At 45.6% G+C, this 18,156-nt stretch overlaps 1 protein-coding gene across 2 annotated transcripts in view; it reads left to right on the top strand.

Annotated features, from left to right (window-relative positions):
- Positions 1 to 15,276, top strand: part of kansl1b (KAT8 regulatory NSL complex subunit 1b) — a 35,317-nt gene extending 20,041 nt beyond the window's left edge. For both annotated transcript variants that reach the window (XM_048990315.1, XM_048990314.1), the window contains 13 exons: positions 4,744 to 4,885; positions 5,853 to 5,942; positions 7,185 to 7,282; positions 7,515 to 7,692; positions 7,975 to 8,140; positions 9,182 to 9,370; positions 9,859 to 10,047; positions 10,170 to 10,321; positions 11,107 to 11,225; positions 11,377 to 11,434; positions 13,453 to 13,565; positions 13,694 to 13,946; positions 14,313 to 15,276. In XM_048990315.1, the coding sequence (XP_048846272.1) occupies positions 4,744 to 4,885; positions 5,853 to 5,942; positions 7,185 to 7,282; positions 7,515 to 7,692; positions 7,975 to 8,140; positions 9,182 to 9,370; positions 9,859 to 10,047; positions 10,170 to 10,321; positions 11,107 to 11,225; positions 11,377 to 11,434; positions 13,453 to 13,565; positions 13,694 to 13,946; positions 14,313 to 14,531 (1,966 nt within the window). In that variant the 3' untranslated portion in view covers positions 14,532 to 15,276. The remainder of the gene's footprint in view (positions 1 to 4,743; positions 4,886 to 5,852; positions 5,943 to 7,184; positions 7,283 to 7,514; positions 7,693 to 7,974; positions 8,141 to 9,181; positions 9,371 to 9,858; positions 10,048 to 10,169; positions 10,322 to 11,106; positions 11,226 to 11,376; positions 11,435 to 13,452; positions 13,566 to 13,693; positions 13,947 to 14,312) is intronic.
- Positions 15,277 to 18,156: the final 2,880 nt, after the last annotated feature.

Raw genomic sequence — 18,156 nt, 5'->3', positions numbered from 1 at the left:
AGAGTTATAAATGGAGCAGCAGGTGCGCTGAAAAGGGTTCACAGTGAGATATGATGGTATGTTTATTCCAAGCCAAGTGAGTAGTGTAATGGCAGGAATCCGAATTTGCTTGTTTTTAGTTGGTTAGCAGATATTTTATCAAAACATTATTACTGTAAGTTGTATAGCAGGTAATTGTTCGTCTTGTTCCAGAGCACAACACTATCGATTTATTTCTAAATTGTTCCGCCCTCTTCAAGAATACTTGGTTTGTTTGTTTGTCTTTTTAATATTTACTCTTACTTAAGTCACAAGTAAGCAAAATCTGTTTTAGCCATTGGTGTTATTTCAGGACTATCCTGCATACATGCGTGCATATGTTCCTAATAATCCATTTAAAGGCCATTGTTAAACATATGAAATGTTACTGTCATGTTGTTCAGGGTAAACAGAGTTGAAAATTGCGACCTATGTAAGAACAGAAATCATGCGTACATTCTTAATGCACCATTACATGATTTAACAGTTTGCTGTGTGCTTGTGCTACATTGAATATGTTGTACAGTGGTGCTGAAGGTTCTGAGAGGAAACATCGTGAAAACAGCCTCTCAGTGAGGGAGTGTTCCCCATTCAGAACCGAGCCTGTCCCCTGATGAGATCACACTGGGCCTGACATCACACAGTGAGATGAGTATAATTTTGCAAGCAGCAGCAATTAGAGTTTGTGGCTGCTCAGTGGTTATCAGCCACGGTCCCGGTGACCCACTGTTCTTTCCGTATTTTGTTCCAGCCGAACATTTTAATTAGACTTGATTGAGCTGTTGATTCAAAGCAATCAAGTTTTAAACTAACTCATGAGCGCAAGAATATTGATCATTTTGAATGATATGCAGTTACTTAAGTGTTCTTTCCAGAATGACAACTTGTCTTTTCCCCTGCTGCAGTGTTGGTTATTTGATATAATAAGATGCACTGCTAAGTGGACCTGAACATAATGAACAGTGTCGTGCAAATATTGAAAATATTTCTAGATTCTGTTTGATTTCCTCTCTTTACTGTGCTAAACCAAAGCTTCATTCCAGGTAGATCCTACATTTTCTTCATGGGAGATGTGTGGTTATATGCCTCCCTGCTTTTCCTGAAGAAATATGCATGTATCTTTCATTATTATATGTTGTATAGCATCCAATCAGTATGGCGCCTGTAAACTATTTTCATGTGCACCCTGAGTGTGCCACCTACCTCCGCCAGCTGCCGCCAGGCTCCCACCTCTTGCCACGACCTGGTGTTTCTCTGGCCATGCTCAGTGTCAGCGAGCTTAATGTACAAACTGTACGGTTCGTTCCACATCGGCGCGCATATAACCATGGTGGAAAAGCGCCAGGATCCAGGGCTGTTTTAATGAAAAGCCAGTCTGCTTTCTGCTCTGTGTACTTGTGGGTGGGGGGAAAAAGTCACATATGGTGAGGAACGGTATATTTCTAATTGTTTTGTGGAGGTTGGAAAGGATTCTTATGGATACTGCATTTAAGGTTTTATCAGCCGTGGGGGCCGCAGTTGCATGATGTCTTGGTTCTTCATCTAGACTATAATACTGCACTTGTCGTCCCTTGATTTTTCACATTTTTTTGTTGTTTTTTTTTTTTAATTATTACTAAATCTAAAGAATCACTGAAATTGAACCACGCATTGCTTTATGTAATGTCTGCAGTGTTCTGTAATCCCCGCTTGTCTGTTGCTGCAGGATAATATAATCAGTAAGGATCTAACCACAACAGAATGTCCAGTGTTTCCAAACTCCACTGAGCACAATGTTTCCTTGGATTGTGATATATAACCGCCACAAAAAAAACGTGGGGTAAAAATCTGGCTCTCATTAAACTCTCACGCCGGCGGGCGGGTGTATATGTGTGTGTCGTGGCGCCCCCCACCCCGCCCCGCGGCACTTTGCCAGTAAAGTAGGCCATCGCATTGCCCGTCAGCCCCGGGGAAGATGGAGGGCGGCCGGCGAGCCGCGTGCTGAGCAGCAGCCTGGGAGAGATGTTGACGGAGAGGCGCGGCAGGGGCAGTGGGGCTTTGTGGCGTCTCAGACAGGTGCTGGCGTCAGGCCACGTGCCAGTGTCCGCGGCATTCCCGCCACGTGCATTCCTGCCACGTGCATGCCCGCCATGTGCATGCCCGAGTGTCGACATCCTGTCTGTTTTCACGTCAGCTGTTCTATCAGCTTCACTTTGCAGATAGTATTTAAAGAAGTAGCCTGTTTCGACAATGCAGCCCTCTCTGCTGAGAAGAGGTTTGACTTTTGATTTTTCACTTTTATTATTATTATTATTAATCCTTAATAATAATTATGAATGCTCTCGGAAGCTCCTCGGATGAATTGTCTGAAGTAGCTAAGTTATACTTGCAAAATCTGACTCCACACTTAGGGCTGAGCCCGCCAAGCTGGGCCAATGAGTGCTCAGTTGGTAGATGCCCAATGAAATTGTCACGTGAAACATCGCCAGAGCCAACCAGGAAGGGCCAGTTTTTATAAGTGTTGCACTTTCTAATCATTAATTCTGAGGTGCAGGAATACACTGGCAAGTTCAGCTGATTTTTGCAGATTTTTTCCCTTCTCCTAACATCTCCAGGAACTTTGGCACAGACATTTGCAGTATTTTGTTAGCTGAGATTTATTTTGTAGCCCTGGGTCTGCTTAAAAAAGTTCTGTCTTCATTTGTGTTAAAAATGTGCTGCTAAATAAGTGGCTTTGGGGGCCATCGTGGTTCATAAAAACATCACAGCTACCACTAAGATGAAATATTTTCCACAGACACCAAACATTCGAACATCATTTGTCACTGTGTTCTATGCTCTCGTGCTCTGCAATGTTGGAAACTTGTCATGAAGTGATTTGCAACCTTGAAGAAAAATGTAATTTGGATTTTTTGTATGCTCTATATATTTATGTAATGCAACATGTATATTTATGTATATTTGTTATTTAACGCAACATACATACACAATGAACAGATAAATATGAGAAGGCATCCCTTGCATTTAATCTAGTGTAGTTTGCAGTGGTTCGTCTAGACCTTTTGTTTTAGTACCTGTGTCTCTGGTTGCTGCTCTTTCCACTGTCTTTGTTTTGAATGGGTACATTGCTAGATCTCCAACTGACGGTAAAAAATGAAAACAAAACAACAAAAAAAATCATTTAGTGTTGTCTGTAGGGTTTTTTTTTCTCTTCCAGATCCCCGAAGCCTACTGTGTTTTGGTCCTTCATGTATTTATTCTTCAGTCGTCTGTGTGCCTGTCCTCCATTTCTTTTTAAAATACAATCTAAATTGCTTTTAAAAAGACATTGAAACTGAAATGTGTTGCTTACCTTTAAGATGAAGTTTCTGTTGTTTCTGTTTAAATTTATTCAGGCAACACGGCCTCCTTCAGGGGCAGGAGATGGCTGGCCTTTCACATAGTGGCAGAGGTTCTCGCAGCCATAAATCTAACATGCATTCATGTGAATGGTTTTTGTCAACACATGCATGTTTTGGGCTAGTGCGGCTAGCTTTGTTTACACAGCTTCCTGATGCTGGTTTGTCAAACTACAAAACCAGTTCTTCTGAACATGGGTGTACATGTCACGTGCGTTTTTAGATTAGCCAGTTTAAGGTGTCTAGTGATTTCTTAAAGCCCCCACGTGTCTTCCTTCCCCCAACACAGATCACTTTATCATCCTTGATGTTTAATGCCAGATTGGTTAATTTCTCCCACCTTTATGACTGGAACTCCCCGGCAGTAGGCCCTCGGTGTTCTTCAGCTTCCTTGCCTGTCATTTTGTCCGCAGGAGGCTTGGTCATATTGTCTGTTTCCATAGCTTTCTCAGATAATTGACTCAACAGGGGAGAGCGGTACATTTTCCATTTTTATGAATTTTTGTTACTCTCCATCCCTGTCTGCGGAGGTCAGTAACCTTCCCTGCAATACTCTGCCTTTCATCTTGCTGACAGTGAATTTCAGTGTTGGTTCATTCCATTTTTATCGTATTCCAGAGAGATTGCAGATCCTTGCAGGTGGTTTACATGCTTCCATAAGCCTGTGGTGAACTCTCAGATCTGCTGTGTTCATGCTTTTGTCTCCCCTTTTTATGTGCGTTAATATTAGAGAATAGTAATGATTCAGGCACGTCTAAAAGGACCGTATTCATTTGCCCTGTGTGGTGTTTTTGTTTTTGAATTTATGATAAGAAGATTTAGCTCAGGTTTTTTTTTTAGTTACATTTATGAATCCTCAGGGGTGTGAATAAGATTGAGAGCACTCTATGTTGGTGTCTGGTGTTTGTGCATTATATAAGGCGGGGGGTGGGGGGTACTGGATGTCTCACTTTGCCGCTGTGATTCAAGGAAACTTTGTGTCAGTTGGACCCAGCCTTCTGCATATGCAGAATGAACGCCGATCCAGCTTTTGTAATCCCATTTCTACTCAGACTTGTTCTCTCTAAGCCTTTTACGCTCGATCGGAGGAGGGAGTAGAGACACGGTGGGGATCTCGCAATCTCTCAGGCTTAGCCGCTCATATTGAGTCAAACGTAGCTGAAGGGAGATGGGTACAAGTCAAACCATGAATGACGTCTAGGGTCATGTTTAATTTAAGAGATCTGCAGTGTGTCGACTTGAAGACTGAGCGAGCTGTTGCACTGTTTCCTGGCCATTTTATGTTTTCTTCAAAGCACACTTTAAATATTCCAATAAAGGGTTGACATGCATGGGGTTTCCTTTTCAGGTGGAGGCGGGCCGAAGGGCGATACGCTTTGGAGCGGGCGTCCATCATTTGCCACTGGAACTGGCTGCAGGCCCAGGTTTCCGACTTGGAGTACCGCATCCGTCAACAGACTGACATCTATCGGCAGATTCGCTCCAACAAGGTCAGTGCAGGGACACAGGTCACCAAGGCAACTGAGGGTCTCACCGGTTGTGGTGAGATCAATAGCTCAGCATTACGTGAGGCTTCACGGGGTGGCTAGACGTCTCGCTGTTGTGTGACGGGAAACCAGTTATTCAGGTTCTGTATTTGCATTTTTCACCTTCAGTTACGGCACTGTTTCTGCACTGCGGTTTTACTCTGCCTTCCTTCATTTAAACCTACATGAAGGTAGATAATCGGATCTTTGCAAGTTGTATAACCAGCAGCGCTCTCAGATCCTGCACCTCGTCACACCCGGGTTTCTTTGTTTAGTTGAAGGGTGGCCTATCAGCATATTATTTTAAGTTTAAAGGTCTGTTGCAATTTTTAGGCTGATTTAGTTCATAATATACTATTGTATCCCCAGAGAAGAAATTTCAGTCACATGTCTAGTAAAAACCTGGCTTTCCTGTAGTAGAACTTGACTCTCCTGTTCTCCTAACCTTCAAATTACTTTTGTGTATTTCATTGTATTGAGAAACAATGGAAGACTGGGAAGCCCTAATTTTTTTAAGCCATGACATAAATATTCAGTTGCGGATAACTATGGTAGTGCCACTTGGGGAGGGAAAAAAGCCTTTGTCTTCATCATCTGGGAACACCAACAGGCTCAGCCGTAATCGCGAAGGTCACCTGACTCATTCTGATGTGGCGTTAACGTTCTGAGCTGGAGGTCAGGCTCTGTAGCTGGGATGGGTAGTCTTATTCAGAAAGAGCTGTTGGGTATGTGGCCAAATTAGATTACTAATTAGAGGACTGATTGGCTGATGAGTCCTCACATCTGGGTTTGAACCGTCGACCTGAAGTTTATCCCGCAAACCTGCGTACACACTGGCCCTCGGCAGATAAGATTGGCCACCCCTGCACTATAGTCATAGAGAGGATTTATAGATTTTGTTTGACTGGTATTGTCACATTGTTTCCTGCAGGGCACGGTGACACTTGGGGACGCTGTTGCCTGTGATGTGTCCACGGAGGATGGCATGAAGTCGGAGCCAGTGTCTTGCCCAGTCACACGAGTAAGGACCTTTCAGATCGACCTTTGCCCTTATTCATCTTCTTCAATATGAGCTTTTCAAGATATGGGTACACTGGAGGGGAGAGAGTGGAATGTTGCATCTGTGAGACTCCTGAAGTGTTGAATATGTTACTCTCCATTCAGGGCTTTCGATCTGGCCGGTTTTCTGTAATTCTACCAGGCTGACATTTTATCACCCATTGGTTAACAGCAATCACTGCAGGTCTTACAGCAATATTCTCAATGCCATCGTCGTTGCCTTTTGTAAGACATTCGCCAGTTTAATACTTAAAAAATAACACCCATTCTGCAATATTTTTTGCTTAGGTGTTCTAGGTCAGTTCTTTAGATTCATAAAGCATGTGGTCGTTAGGTACAGAATGGCCAGGCTTGCTGTCTGTGGGTCAGTGGTTCAGCTCCCAATCCAGTATCCCATGCTGTGGCAGATAAGCTATATATGCGTGCCTGTGCGTCCACGCATACGGGTTTACATACACACTGCTGTGTCTAAAAAAAGATGCCGCTGTCGGTCGCATCCCCTTACTCTGCAGGGCATCAAGGCGTTAACGTGTCCTGCAGTGCTCACCTTTCGCTGCCATGTTTCCAGTCACATTCTGTGTTCTCTATGTTCATGAAGAGCTTCATGAAGGGATTCATTTCATTTCATTCCAGTTATACGGTATTATTTCATATTAAATACAATGTACGAGGGTAAACGAAGGTTAATTCATCTCGTATCTAAAACGAGGAGGAATACTTGTGCAGGAATTTTGGAAGCGATTAGACGGGGGGAAAAAATTTAATAAGGTTTCTCAGCAGAAGACATTTTTTGGTTACTCAGTTATGTTCACAATAATGGAAATCATGTCTTTTATAAGGATTGATTGTAAGTTGAGCGAGCACACAGACTTGAAGCTTGGTCTAATATCGAATTCAAAATGAGCTCCTAGGAGCAGTTAGGTCTGGTAGACAGATCGTGAAATTTGGTCTGAAATGTCTGGGTGTGGTTCTGAGATGTTGAAGGGCTCCTGAGCCTGTAACACAATGCAGCAAATAGCGGCTCAGCGTCCCACTGGACACATTCTGTATGTTAGTGTCAGTCCAGATCCCAGAGGGCAAGGCAGTCCAGAACAGTAGCAGTTGTCTTTTTAGGACCAGGGGTGTCAGGTTTTTCATGTAGTGGGTGTAATCTGTTAGATGGTGCATCAGCTGATCTGTGACAAGTCGCCTCGTCTCCCTGTAGGTTCCCGGGTCTAGCGGAGCAGGATTCTTGGGCTTGGCTCACGGTCCCCTGTCAAAAGCATGCGCATCTGAGAGGCCAGTTAATGGGATGGTCAACAGGTATGGATGGTCTCACCTGAATGAGAGGTTGTGTGTGTATGTGGTGAGTGGGGGGGGGGTTACTGTCAAAAATTGCCGAGTGCTGCTAGGTCTAAGTACAGATCGGATTTCAGATTTATAATGACCGTATGTGGTGTGAATTAAAAAAAAAAAAAAAACACACATCAGCAGTGTCTGTCTCCATGGTCACCACCAGTACTGATTATCAGCATGTTGCCCCCCCTCCCCCCAGTGTCCCGGATGCCGAATCGCCAGACAACTCGGACGCAGAGGAGCTACTCGGCAAAAAGCAGCAGCTCCTGCCTCTGGCCGCCTCCCAGGACGCGTCCTGCGTGGCGGCTCGCACGAGGCCCGTGCTCGGCTGCAGGAAGCGACGCCTCGTCCGGCCCGCAGCCAGCCTCGCACACAAGGTGGGAGGGGCCAGCATGGAGGGGATGCGACGCAGGCAGATTCCTCGCGAAGGTCGATGTGAAAGCGCAGGGGGATTCATTGAGGCTGCCGTCACAGATCACATTTATTCATACGCGTACAGATGTTTTCTGAAAGCGTGTTTTTGTTTCTTTGTCAGCCGTGTTGTGTGTGATGTTATTACTAACAATACTCACCCTGGTAAGTGAAGGTTTTACCCGTGACTGCTGCCCGTCCAGGTCGCTCCCGCGATGTCCCTGAATCCTGAGTTCTCCTACCTGCAGGTGCAGCGGCCCAGCAGACTCGAGGCTGGCTGTGGCATCAACCCGCCGTGTGTGATGTGTGGGAACTCCCTCAGCCCCTTCGCCGACTTCCAGTACAAGCTCCCCCTACTGGAGCGGCTGTCCCACTTTGACCCCTGTGTTCACCCCATTTTGTCTTTTTCTGACGGTAATGTTACCCCTATTAAACTTGGGGCAAGTGCCCAAACAATACTGTTATCTGCTCACCGGAGTAATTACTCATTATTAATTTTTTAGCATATTAAATTATACATTTTGCATTAATCATTACAGCGATAATGCCAAATTGCGGATGTTGGTTGGTGGATCTGATTTACCACCATATGGGAATGTCAGTGAGGTAGTATTTAAACTTACAGATAGCCACATGGTACAGCGGGGGGGGGGGGGGGGGGGGGGGGTAGGAGCTTATTTGCAGGGGTCTGGAGATAAGTTTGGTGTAAGGAGTAGGATGAGGAAAAGATGGTCAGTTTGTCATTAGGGGGAGAACAGGGCCACAAATGGCGGGGGTCAACCCATTCTTGTCTATTGATTGTCAATAGGGCACAGGTGGGTACATCACCTGATTTCAACTAACCACACCCCCCACTGGGAATCCACACCCTGTCCCTGCCTTTTGGAAAATGCATCCGATCTTGTAGTTCCTATAATACCTGGAAGCTTTGAAAATGAAATGTGAGTTTTATGAGGAACGCCCATAGTAGAGAGAGAAGTCGATACTCTTAATGAACTTGTGGGTATATTGCAACACCAGAATGCCACCACTACAAAAATGGGTGTCAAGGAGGGAAAACTGTCTGCTGTGCATGATGCCATGAATGTGTCTCATGGTGTTTCACTTCACGGGGAACGCAGGAGAAGCTTGGGAAGAAGGCTAGTAATATAATTGAATCTAATGTTTGCTGAATCTTTGTCTAATGAAAACACCGTTGAAGTGATAGATTTGTTTGTTTTGTTTCTAACGTGAACTTGAAGCAAATCAAGGCTTCAATTCCCTATTCCTCATGTTTATCTGAATGTGGAAAATATTGTTATATTTACAGTCACCGAGTACAGTCACCGATTTCTCCGAAACGGAGCCGAGCGCGTTCTTTCCTCAGATGATTTTGGCAGCGTCCTTGTTTGGCTGTCTTATCTGCCCCTTTCGAGGCCAGATGTTTGACTCTGCACGCCCCTCTGCCTTGACCAGACGTGTCTATGAACCTGCATCTCCAGCGTGTCATGAAGTCTCACTGGCAGAACAAGCCGCTCGACAAGATGAAGCCCTTGAAGAAACTCTCGCTCAAACACAAGCTGCCCCCCAGCTGCCGCCTGCCAGATTCAGCTTCCTACCCCAAAGACAAGCATAAGATGACCGGCTTGCTCAACACCCCAGTCAGTGAGTAACCACCCTTCCTTGGGGAGCTCAGCACCTGCCTGTGAGCGTTCTCTTGTATTTTTAAATGGCAATAAAGCAGTGGGACATTTTTCCGAAGTGCTTCAAATTTAGAAATATCTGTTGCGGTCTATCAGTCATAACTGGGCCTCTCTCAACCTCTGTAATACCATTTTTGGTGTTTTTTGATTTAGAACAAAGCAAGGTGTAAAAACTGAAGACATGAAACAAGCAATTAAAAAGCTAAACCACACATCTTTGTGGATCTGTTTTATTCTGCCAAATACGGGGCTTGGGCCGCAGGGGCATTGGCCTAGCTGAAAGTTGATTGGCCGCCCCAGCGCCCCATACCCTGTCACTCATTAATCCAAGACATATCATTGGCTAATCAGGTTGGCCCCTCTTATGCCCCTGACCCCTGGCCAATCGACACCATATCGCGCTTGTCATTGAGAAGTTAGGGTCACCACCCGTGTCCCTCTGCTCCCCAGGGCTCCCGCACCATAAGGTCCGGCTGGAGAAGCCTCCACGGCAGCACCTGGACAGCATCCAGAGGGGACCTAAGCAGCAGGGCCGGCCTTTCTGCAAGGCCGATCGCAGCCAGGCTTTCTCACACGGCGCCTACGAGCGGAGCCACGGCCACAAGAGGCCCCGGGAGCTCTCCCTGGACCGGGGGGATGGTGAGTGGGCCTGCGGGTTTGGCAGCGGATGAAAGCAGGGGAACGTGGCTGACTGGCGCTCTGTTTAAATCATAAATAGCAGGCTTTGAAAGTCAACTCTCTGAATGTTGCTTGGTGCCTAGCCGCCCCTGGGGTCTTTGCGGAGTCGGGGAGCCCCTGCTCGTCCTTGGCCGGCCTGCACACGCCCATCCACAGCCCCTTGGTCAGGCAGTTCTCCGCCTCGTCGGAGAGCCCGACGCCCTTCGCCCTCAGCCAAAGTACCAGCGGCACCCCGGTAAGCGGCACGGCATGAGTACAAGGAGCCTGCTGTCCAGCCCAGCCCGACATGCAGAATGTTCATCTAGCATGTGTAAAGCAAATACTGCAGGGTAACCGGGTACCAGATTAGCTGCAGGATAAAAGACGTGCTTTAATTCATGGTTGCATTCTGTCTGATTTATTACTAAAAATTTCCTTCGCAGTGCTGCCGATGCTTAAAATGTCACGGCGCTTCCTGTTTACCTCGGCTCTGAGGATGATCGTTTTCCATACAGCCCAGTGAGAACGAGATAGCAATTCATGTTTAAGCAGATGCTCATGGGGATATTCTGTATATATGAATTTGTATCTATATTTTCCCATATATATGGCCCTTCATCTGCTTTCCACTTAACGCTCTCCTCCTTATGAGCACCACACTGCTTACCCCATACATTCCCAAACCTCACACTATAACATGCACAAATTTATACTTATACGGTCTTTACCTGACAGTTATACACATTCTTTCAGGCTCATATTCTTGGTTTTTGTTTCCATACCCTAAAATGTCCCTAGTCGACACTTTCATGTGCATTTGTATGTATTTAAGCTCCTACATACAGCGTATTCACCAAGAAAAATGACTTGCGCAACAGTCTAGGGTACCTGGATGAAACCGATTCATGAATAAATCTCCTTGTGGTTTTTGTTCGAATGCTTACCGTCGAGTCGTGGGACGTACGTGCTGGCGTCAGCCTGCATCGGCCCCCGTCGAAGCAGGCCTTGGCTAACAGTGGTCCCTCACATCTCCACCTGCAGCCCATCCGGAGGCGTAGGGGAGAAAGCTCCTTCGACATCAACAACATCGTCATCCCCATGTCAGTCGCTGCCACCACTCGTGTGGAAAAGCTGCAGTATAAAGAGATCTTAACACCCAGGTAAGGAGGCGGCATCTGAAACCACCGCGCTTACATCCTTTCCAGTCTTTCAGAATGACTGTTCACTTTGGGTAATGATTCCCGTCATGCTCCTTCCAAGTCTTCCTCGGCTAACCTGTCAGTACTTAAAATTTTTTTTTCCTATTTTTAGTTGGCGGAAGGTCGATATTTCGGCACAGCCCATTGCCGAAGAGGATGACAGCATGGAGGTATGAACGGACCCCCGAATTCCACAAATTTCGAATGCCGAGTTCCACCCTCGGGCCTTCTGTGTGTACCTGTAGTGGTACCCCTTGTCTTTACGTGCAGTTGATTATTTTGTGGTCATTCGTATGTCTGTTTTCATGTTGAATAACAATCACCAGTTAGAAACAAGAAAAAATGATTTTATGCACATTTAAATAAATACGAGTGGAATCAGTCTTGTAGTGAAAGGACTCCCCCCCCCCCCCCCCCCCCCCCCCCCCCCGGCCAACACAGATGGGTACATTTTATAGATCTATCAACCATTATTGATTTTTTTTTTAAGAGTTAGCATGCTGGGCAGATAGATAGAAAGGCAGATCAATTTTTAGGAGCAGAAATATCACTGCTTTAGGTTTGTGATGTAATAATTGCTTCCTGCTGCCTTAGGCTGGGTAACTCATGCACAGCCCTGTTACTCTTCAGTCTGCTGTGTTAAGCTGGGTAACTTGTGCACAGCCCTGTTACTCTTCAGTCTGCTGCCTTGGGCTGGGTAACTCATGCACAGCCCTGTTACTCTTCAGTCTGCTGCCTTAGGCTGGGTAACTCATGCACAGCCCTGTTACTCTTCAGTCTGCTGCGTTAAGCTGGGTAACTTGTGCACAGCCCTGTTACTCTTCAGTCTGCTGCCTTGGGCTGGGTAACTCGGGCACAGCCCTGTTACTCTTCAGTCTGCTGCCTTGGGCTGGGTAATTCATGCACAGCCCTGTTACTCTTCAGTCTGCTGCCTTGGGCTGGGTAACTCGGGCACAGCCCTGTTACTCTTCAGTCTGCTGCCTTGGGCTGGGTAATTCATGCACAGCCCTGTTACTCTTCAGTCTGCTGCCTTGGGCTGGGTAACTCGGGCACAGCCCTGTTACTCTTCAGTCTGCTGCCTTGGGCTGGGTAATTCATGCACAGCCCTGTTACTCTTCAGTCTGCTGCCTTGGGCTGGGTAACTCATGCACAGCCCTGTTACTCTTCAGTCTGCTGCCTTGGGCTGGGTAACTCGGGCACAGCCCTGTTACTCTTCAGTCTGCTGCGTTGGGCTGGGTAACTCATGCACAGCCCTGTTACTCTTCAGTCTGCTGCGTTGGGCTGGGTAATTCATGCACAGCCCTGTTACTCTTCAGTCTGCTGCGTTGGGCTGGGTAACTCATGCACAGCCCTGTTACTCTTAAGTCTTAAGACGCAGCCACATGGCAAAGCTTCCTGAGGGGCTACTGACTCCTGTTTGCCCACTTCCTGCATGCAGCTCGTCTAGACAGCGATGAAAGGTGATACATTCAAGTCGTGTTTGACATGGATACCATACGGAGCAGCAACAGGCAGTTAAAAACAACATAGAATCTGATATTGCGGGCCGTGTTGCACAGGGGCTGCTCTCTGTCCGTTATTACGTCCCGGCGGTCCCAGAATCCACTTGCAGCCCTCGCTCAGTGTTACAGATCATCACTTTCTGAATGCCCATCTTTGTACATGTGAGCCGTGTGGCTGGTCGTGCCTCCCTTAATATGGAGCGCGCCTCAGCAGGAATCAGTCAGGGGAGATAAATGTTGCCTGCATGGATGGGGGGGGTAGGCCAGAGAAAACATGTGTTTTTAGCATTTTTCTTTTTACGGGATCTGCCTCTGTTGTCTGGTCTCTGTTAAACCAGCCAAATATAAACACTGAGATTTCATCTTTCTATGCATTATTGTAAGAATATTCCTTATAAATATGGAAATGTAATACACACCTGTTCTCATTTGTAAATGTTGAACATTAGTTGTATTTTTTTTTCGCATTTAGCTCATTGAATCGGTTTTAGGCCATCGAATGTATTACTGTTGTATATTCATGCTTATTTCTATGCATCGTTAAATAAACCGTTATGAGCAAATCCTGCTGTCTTTCAGATGTCAGATTTATTAATAGTGTAAATGGCCATCAGCAGTGTCTGCCAGGCCTGTGCAGTGGGGGGGGGCCTTGCCATGCTGACTGTGTCCACTCTCCATCACCACAGATTGAGGACCTGACGGATGCAGCCTTTTCCCAGCTCCACCTGCAGTATGAAGACGCGGAGCGCTCCCGGTGGACCTGGACAGCCAGTGCAGCCGCTAAGAGAAGGGGAAGCAGGTTAGCTTTAGCCTCCCTGCTTAGCCAGTGGTCTGACTGCCGTCTGCCCGCTTCCCGAGAAGCTTCATGTCCGTTTTCGTGCAGAATGCCCTCTGAGGTACTCCGTGTCTGCGCCTACCCCCCCCCAGGTCCTACAAGTCACTGGACGGACGCACGACCCCACTGCTGGGCGGCACCAATCCCTCCACGCCGCAGCCGTCGTCTCCCGACATGGGACACTTTCACGTGCTGCAGGATTACAGCTTGACAGCCTCCCCCAGCAGCCCCGCCAGCCCTGACCTGATCTCCAACCCTCATATGCCTGGCTCCCGGGACTCACACCGGCTGTTGTCCAGCGAGGACACTCGCTGCTCCACGCCAGACTTCACCTTCGATGAACAGGTAAAATTCCATCCATCTCTCATCTCACTCATGTGTCTCTCTCTCTGTCTCTCTCTATCTCTAGCCTAAATTCTCCTCTTTCTCCAGGTCCTCCACTGTTAAGACTTTTCCTATAAGATGCTCCATATTGTTATTGACCTTTGAACCAAATAAAGGCGAGATAACACTCAATGGTTCATGATGGCATTTAATTGGGGCATAGGATAGCATTACAGGCTGCCTCATCTATGATGTCCTACATTTTGAGGATATGCCAGCAAGAGTAGAGTATAAATATGTTATAGTACAGTTCTGTGCTTACAGTCATCTGAAACACTTTGGATATTATAGATTAATGTCGCACTTCCTTATTTATGGGTTTTCCAGCCGGTGCAGCCATGGGAACGAAGGAATTTCCCCCTGGAGAGTGACCCAGTAGTAGAGCCTGCGGAGCTGGGCAGTCCGACAGAAGAGCAGCCGTGTCGAGGACTGCGACGCATCTTGAGCTGCAAGACTAGTTCCTCCAAGTCAGAATCCGAGAATGAGCCTCCGTCGCCCCTCCCGGATGAGGAGGGTCCTGTCCAGCTGAGATTCGCCCATCGATAAACGGCGCGGCGTTTATATGGAAAAGGAGCTGCACTGAGAAGGGTCCCTGTTGTTTGATATTCAAACATCAGTCAATTTTTTCACGGTTTTTAGTGAACATACAGAGTATAGATCCTGTTTTCAAGTTTGTCACAAAAACTACAAACCCATAATGCATCAGTACAGGACTAGATAGGTGGTTAAACAGCAATTTCAGACAAATGTGGCACCATTTTTGTTTTGTCTTTTCTTTTCTTCCCCCCCCCCTCATCTTAGGTGTAAAACCCAGAATACTGTCAAATTAAGGGATAGTTATCAGGAGACATTTTCAATTAGTTTGTGTTTTTTTTTTTTTTTTTTTTTTTGAACCCATTAAGTTTTAAGTGAAGTGATGAAATACCATCCTCACCCCCCGCCTTACTGATAAACCCGTCCTTCTTGAGAGGTGGGTGGGGGGGGGTCATAGCGAGACAGTTTAGAGCACTTATGCTGCAGCATGACGTCGATGTGGCTAACGGGGGGGGTCCTGTCTGCTCTGCTTGATTTTGGATTCCCAGTCTCAGTGTGTGTGCCCCCCCACCCCCACAATCCCTCCCCTTCAGTGACTGGAAGGCTGGGCTGGGTCAATCTCACGGGCTGGAGCACTTGTCTTACTCAGATTGCTGCTGTTAGACCTAATCATGCCGAATTCGAGAGAAATAAATCTTTAGCCCAAACCAAAGCTTTTGTGTTTTTAAAACAAAAATTAATTACGTACATTCGTTAATGGGGCAACTGAGCGCCCTCTTTTGGGTGTCTGGGTGTATTGTAAGTGCAATGTTTCTGTACGTGCAGATGAGTGGATGACAACAAGACTGTCGGCTTGTGTGTCGAAGTAGGAATTTTGCGATTCTTCAGTGGCGACATCCTCTCTCCCCTCTGTGACTTTAGTGTCTTTGGCTAGATGCACTAATTAACACATTTTATAAGTATTCACTTAAAAAGATGAAGATGAATATATGCTGTTCCGTACTGAACACCGGTCAGACCTCGGGCTTCATGTCAAGCAGGCATTTACTCTCTCGCAGGATTCTCTGGCTTCTGCTTTCCTGCTGGGATGATATAATATATTTCCCCTTACCGATCACTCAGAAGGTAAAAGACTACTTAGCTGTGCTATTATTACTCTTTTGTCACCCAACGTTACTGTCATTGATTTGCAGACCAACTAAATTCACAGCACTATTCCCATTTTTATTTGGAAATTGCTATGCAATCTCAATTTTAATTGTATATTGATGTTTATTTATATATACACCTATGTATGTATATATAAATAAATGATACATTGTTATGCTGTTTTTCCATCCAATTCTGTATCACTGTATTGTTTTTTAATCACACAACTTGTCACGGCAGTTATTACAGAAGAGAAGCAAATAGCTTTTTTTTGTTTTGTTTTTTTGTTTTTTTTTTTGTAAATAGTCCCATTAAAACCATTCATGTGAACAACTGCCTGAGTTTGCCCCCTTCTTATGCATTAATGCATACTTTGATGGCCGGGGGTGGGGGGTACTTGTGTAGTTCAGAGAGGGAAGCTCATGGTAATTCGTTGGGAGCAGAGGTGCCTTTTGCTTTGTAGTGTGTTCTTGCTCCAAGGGCTATTGATAAACAAGCGGTACATTGGAACAAAGCAATACAGGTCCATGAATTACATTATTTGGCTTTGCTTAAGGTGAGATTTAAGAGGATGAGGAACATTTCAGATTCTCATATTAAAAGCCAACTGTGCTGAACAAATGTGTTGTGTTCTTGTGCTTGGTGACTTCAAGTCAGCCTGTGCTAAACTCTCAGCATCGAGATGAGGTGTCATTAATGTTAAGATCCGATTGCACATTACATCAGATTACGTCTGATCAGATTACAGCAACTAGTGTACATTTTATACCGTCGCTCTTGCAAACATTTTGATTCCCATGGCTGATGTGAATGGAGTGATGTTAGAAGACGGGGGGGGGGGGAATGCAGGAAAGGCTAATCTCTGCTACTAGCATAAAGAATGTTTAGCTTTGCTAAGAAGTTGGCCTCCCGAAAATCTTCCACACTTCTATTTTTAGATGTTGTGAAACTTGCTTCTTATCGCCTTGTCAAGTGAAGTCTCTCACCTCAGCTTAACATCCTGTTCAGTTGTGAGGTAAGGTATATGAACCCTGCGTGAATTGATGATCTTCATTTAAGTCATGACTCATAACAAATCATACACGTTACATACTTACATTTGCCATATGTTTGTCATGCAAATGTTTTGAACGATTGAGGTGATTGATTGTCAGAACTATACGGACCAAATTCCATAAGCGCCACGATGCCAAGGGATCAATTTGCCAACTTGACTGGGATGCTAAAATTTGCCGAACTTGGCTATGGATAAGAATTACTGAGTGGGGGGATGGAACCTGCTCTACGGTAATGACACTTTGATAAGAGGGAGTGGGTTTTACGCTTGTCCTGCTATTCACTGCAGAATTCTAATCGAGTGCAATTTAACTTGATCAAAAGATCTCAATGAGAGTGTTTTGAAGACATCCATTGCTGTTCTCAATAGTTGGGCATTCCGCAAGGATCAGTGCTACCATAGAATCCTCAAAGGACCTTAACGTGATGCTAAGGATCTGCAGGCATGTCTTGAACTGAATGTCTGTGTTCATGAGTCTATCGCAAGAAAAAAGACTGAACACGAGTGGTGTTGATGATGTCAGCACAGAGGAAGCCACTGCTCAGCAACAAAGTACATTGTGGAGCTACAGAGCATTTAGTTGAGGTTATTGCCAATGAAGGGTGTTCTGCTAATTGCTAAATGTTATGGTTCACATACCGTTCCCATCAATTACCTCAGTTGTGTGAACCATCTGAAGATGTGGTAATGTACAGCATTGTTGCGTAGGACTGTTCGTTATGGCGAAGATGATGATTAGACGTTCATGCAAAAGTCGGGATCATTGTAACATTTGTGGCTTGTGGTTTGACATACATGGATCTAGGTGCTACAACCAAAGATCACATTTAAAGTTCTGTTTTATTTTTTTAATTGCAGTAATGTTCTGCAGCTGCTACGTACATAAAATGTTCCAAATGAAATTTTAGTGAATGATCTATCGCTGCATCGAGTCTTTTCATAAGTGAGTTGGCTCAGTGATTGGTTTTGATAATAGTGACTCGACGTATTCAAGTAAATTGAAAGACTGCTCTTAATTTTTTATTATTTCATCTGCCGTTTGCCATCTTGGAACATGCCATCTTTTCCGCTGTTTTCCCAAAGCAATTTGCTTAAAAAATGTGCATCCGTCTCGTTGTAAACAAAGTCAGGGGAAGAAAGAAACGCCCCCAGATGTTCGGTGTGGGTGCTATTACGTTCTCTGTGAACTGGGCCATTACATCACAAGTGAAGAACGGACCCCACGCCCTCCCCAAGACATTGATGCGGGAGAAACTCCAGTAACTTCTTTGCCTCTAGCCCCCCTCTTGTGTGGTACAAACAGGGTGTGTTTGGTCCTCATATGCCTGCCGTGTGTCTCCTTCATTCATGGCGTAGTGGAAACAAATGAAGTAGCTTTTCTGAGATTTCCATCATCTTAAACGTGTTAAAATTCTAGGGGATTTCACAGGC

Source organism: Brienomyrus brachyistius, chromosome 22 (assembly GCF_023856365.1).
Source record: "Brienomyrus brachyistius isolate T26 chromosome 22, BBRACH_0.4, whole genome shotgun sequence".
Classification (NCBI taxonomy): Eukaryota; Metazoa; Chordata; class Actinopteri; order Osteoglossiformes; family Mormyridae; genus Brienomyrus; species Brienomyrus brachyistius.
The sequence above is the reverse complement of the archived record's forward strand: the minus strand, read 5'-3'. Positions and strand labels throughout refer to the sequence as shown.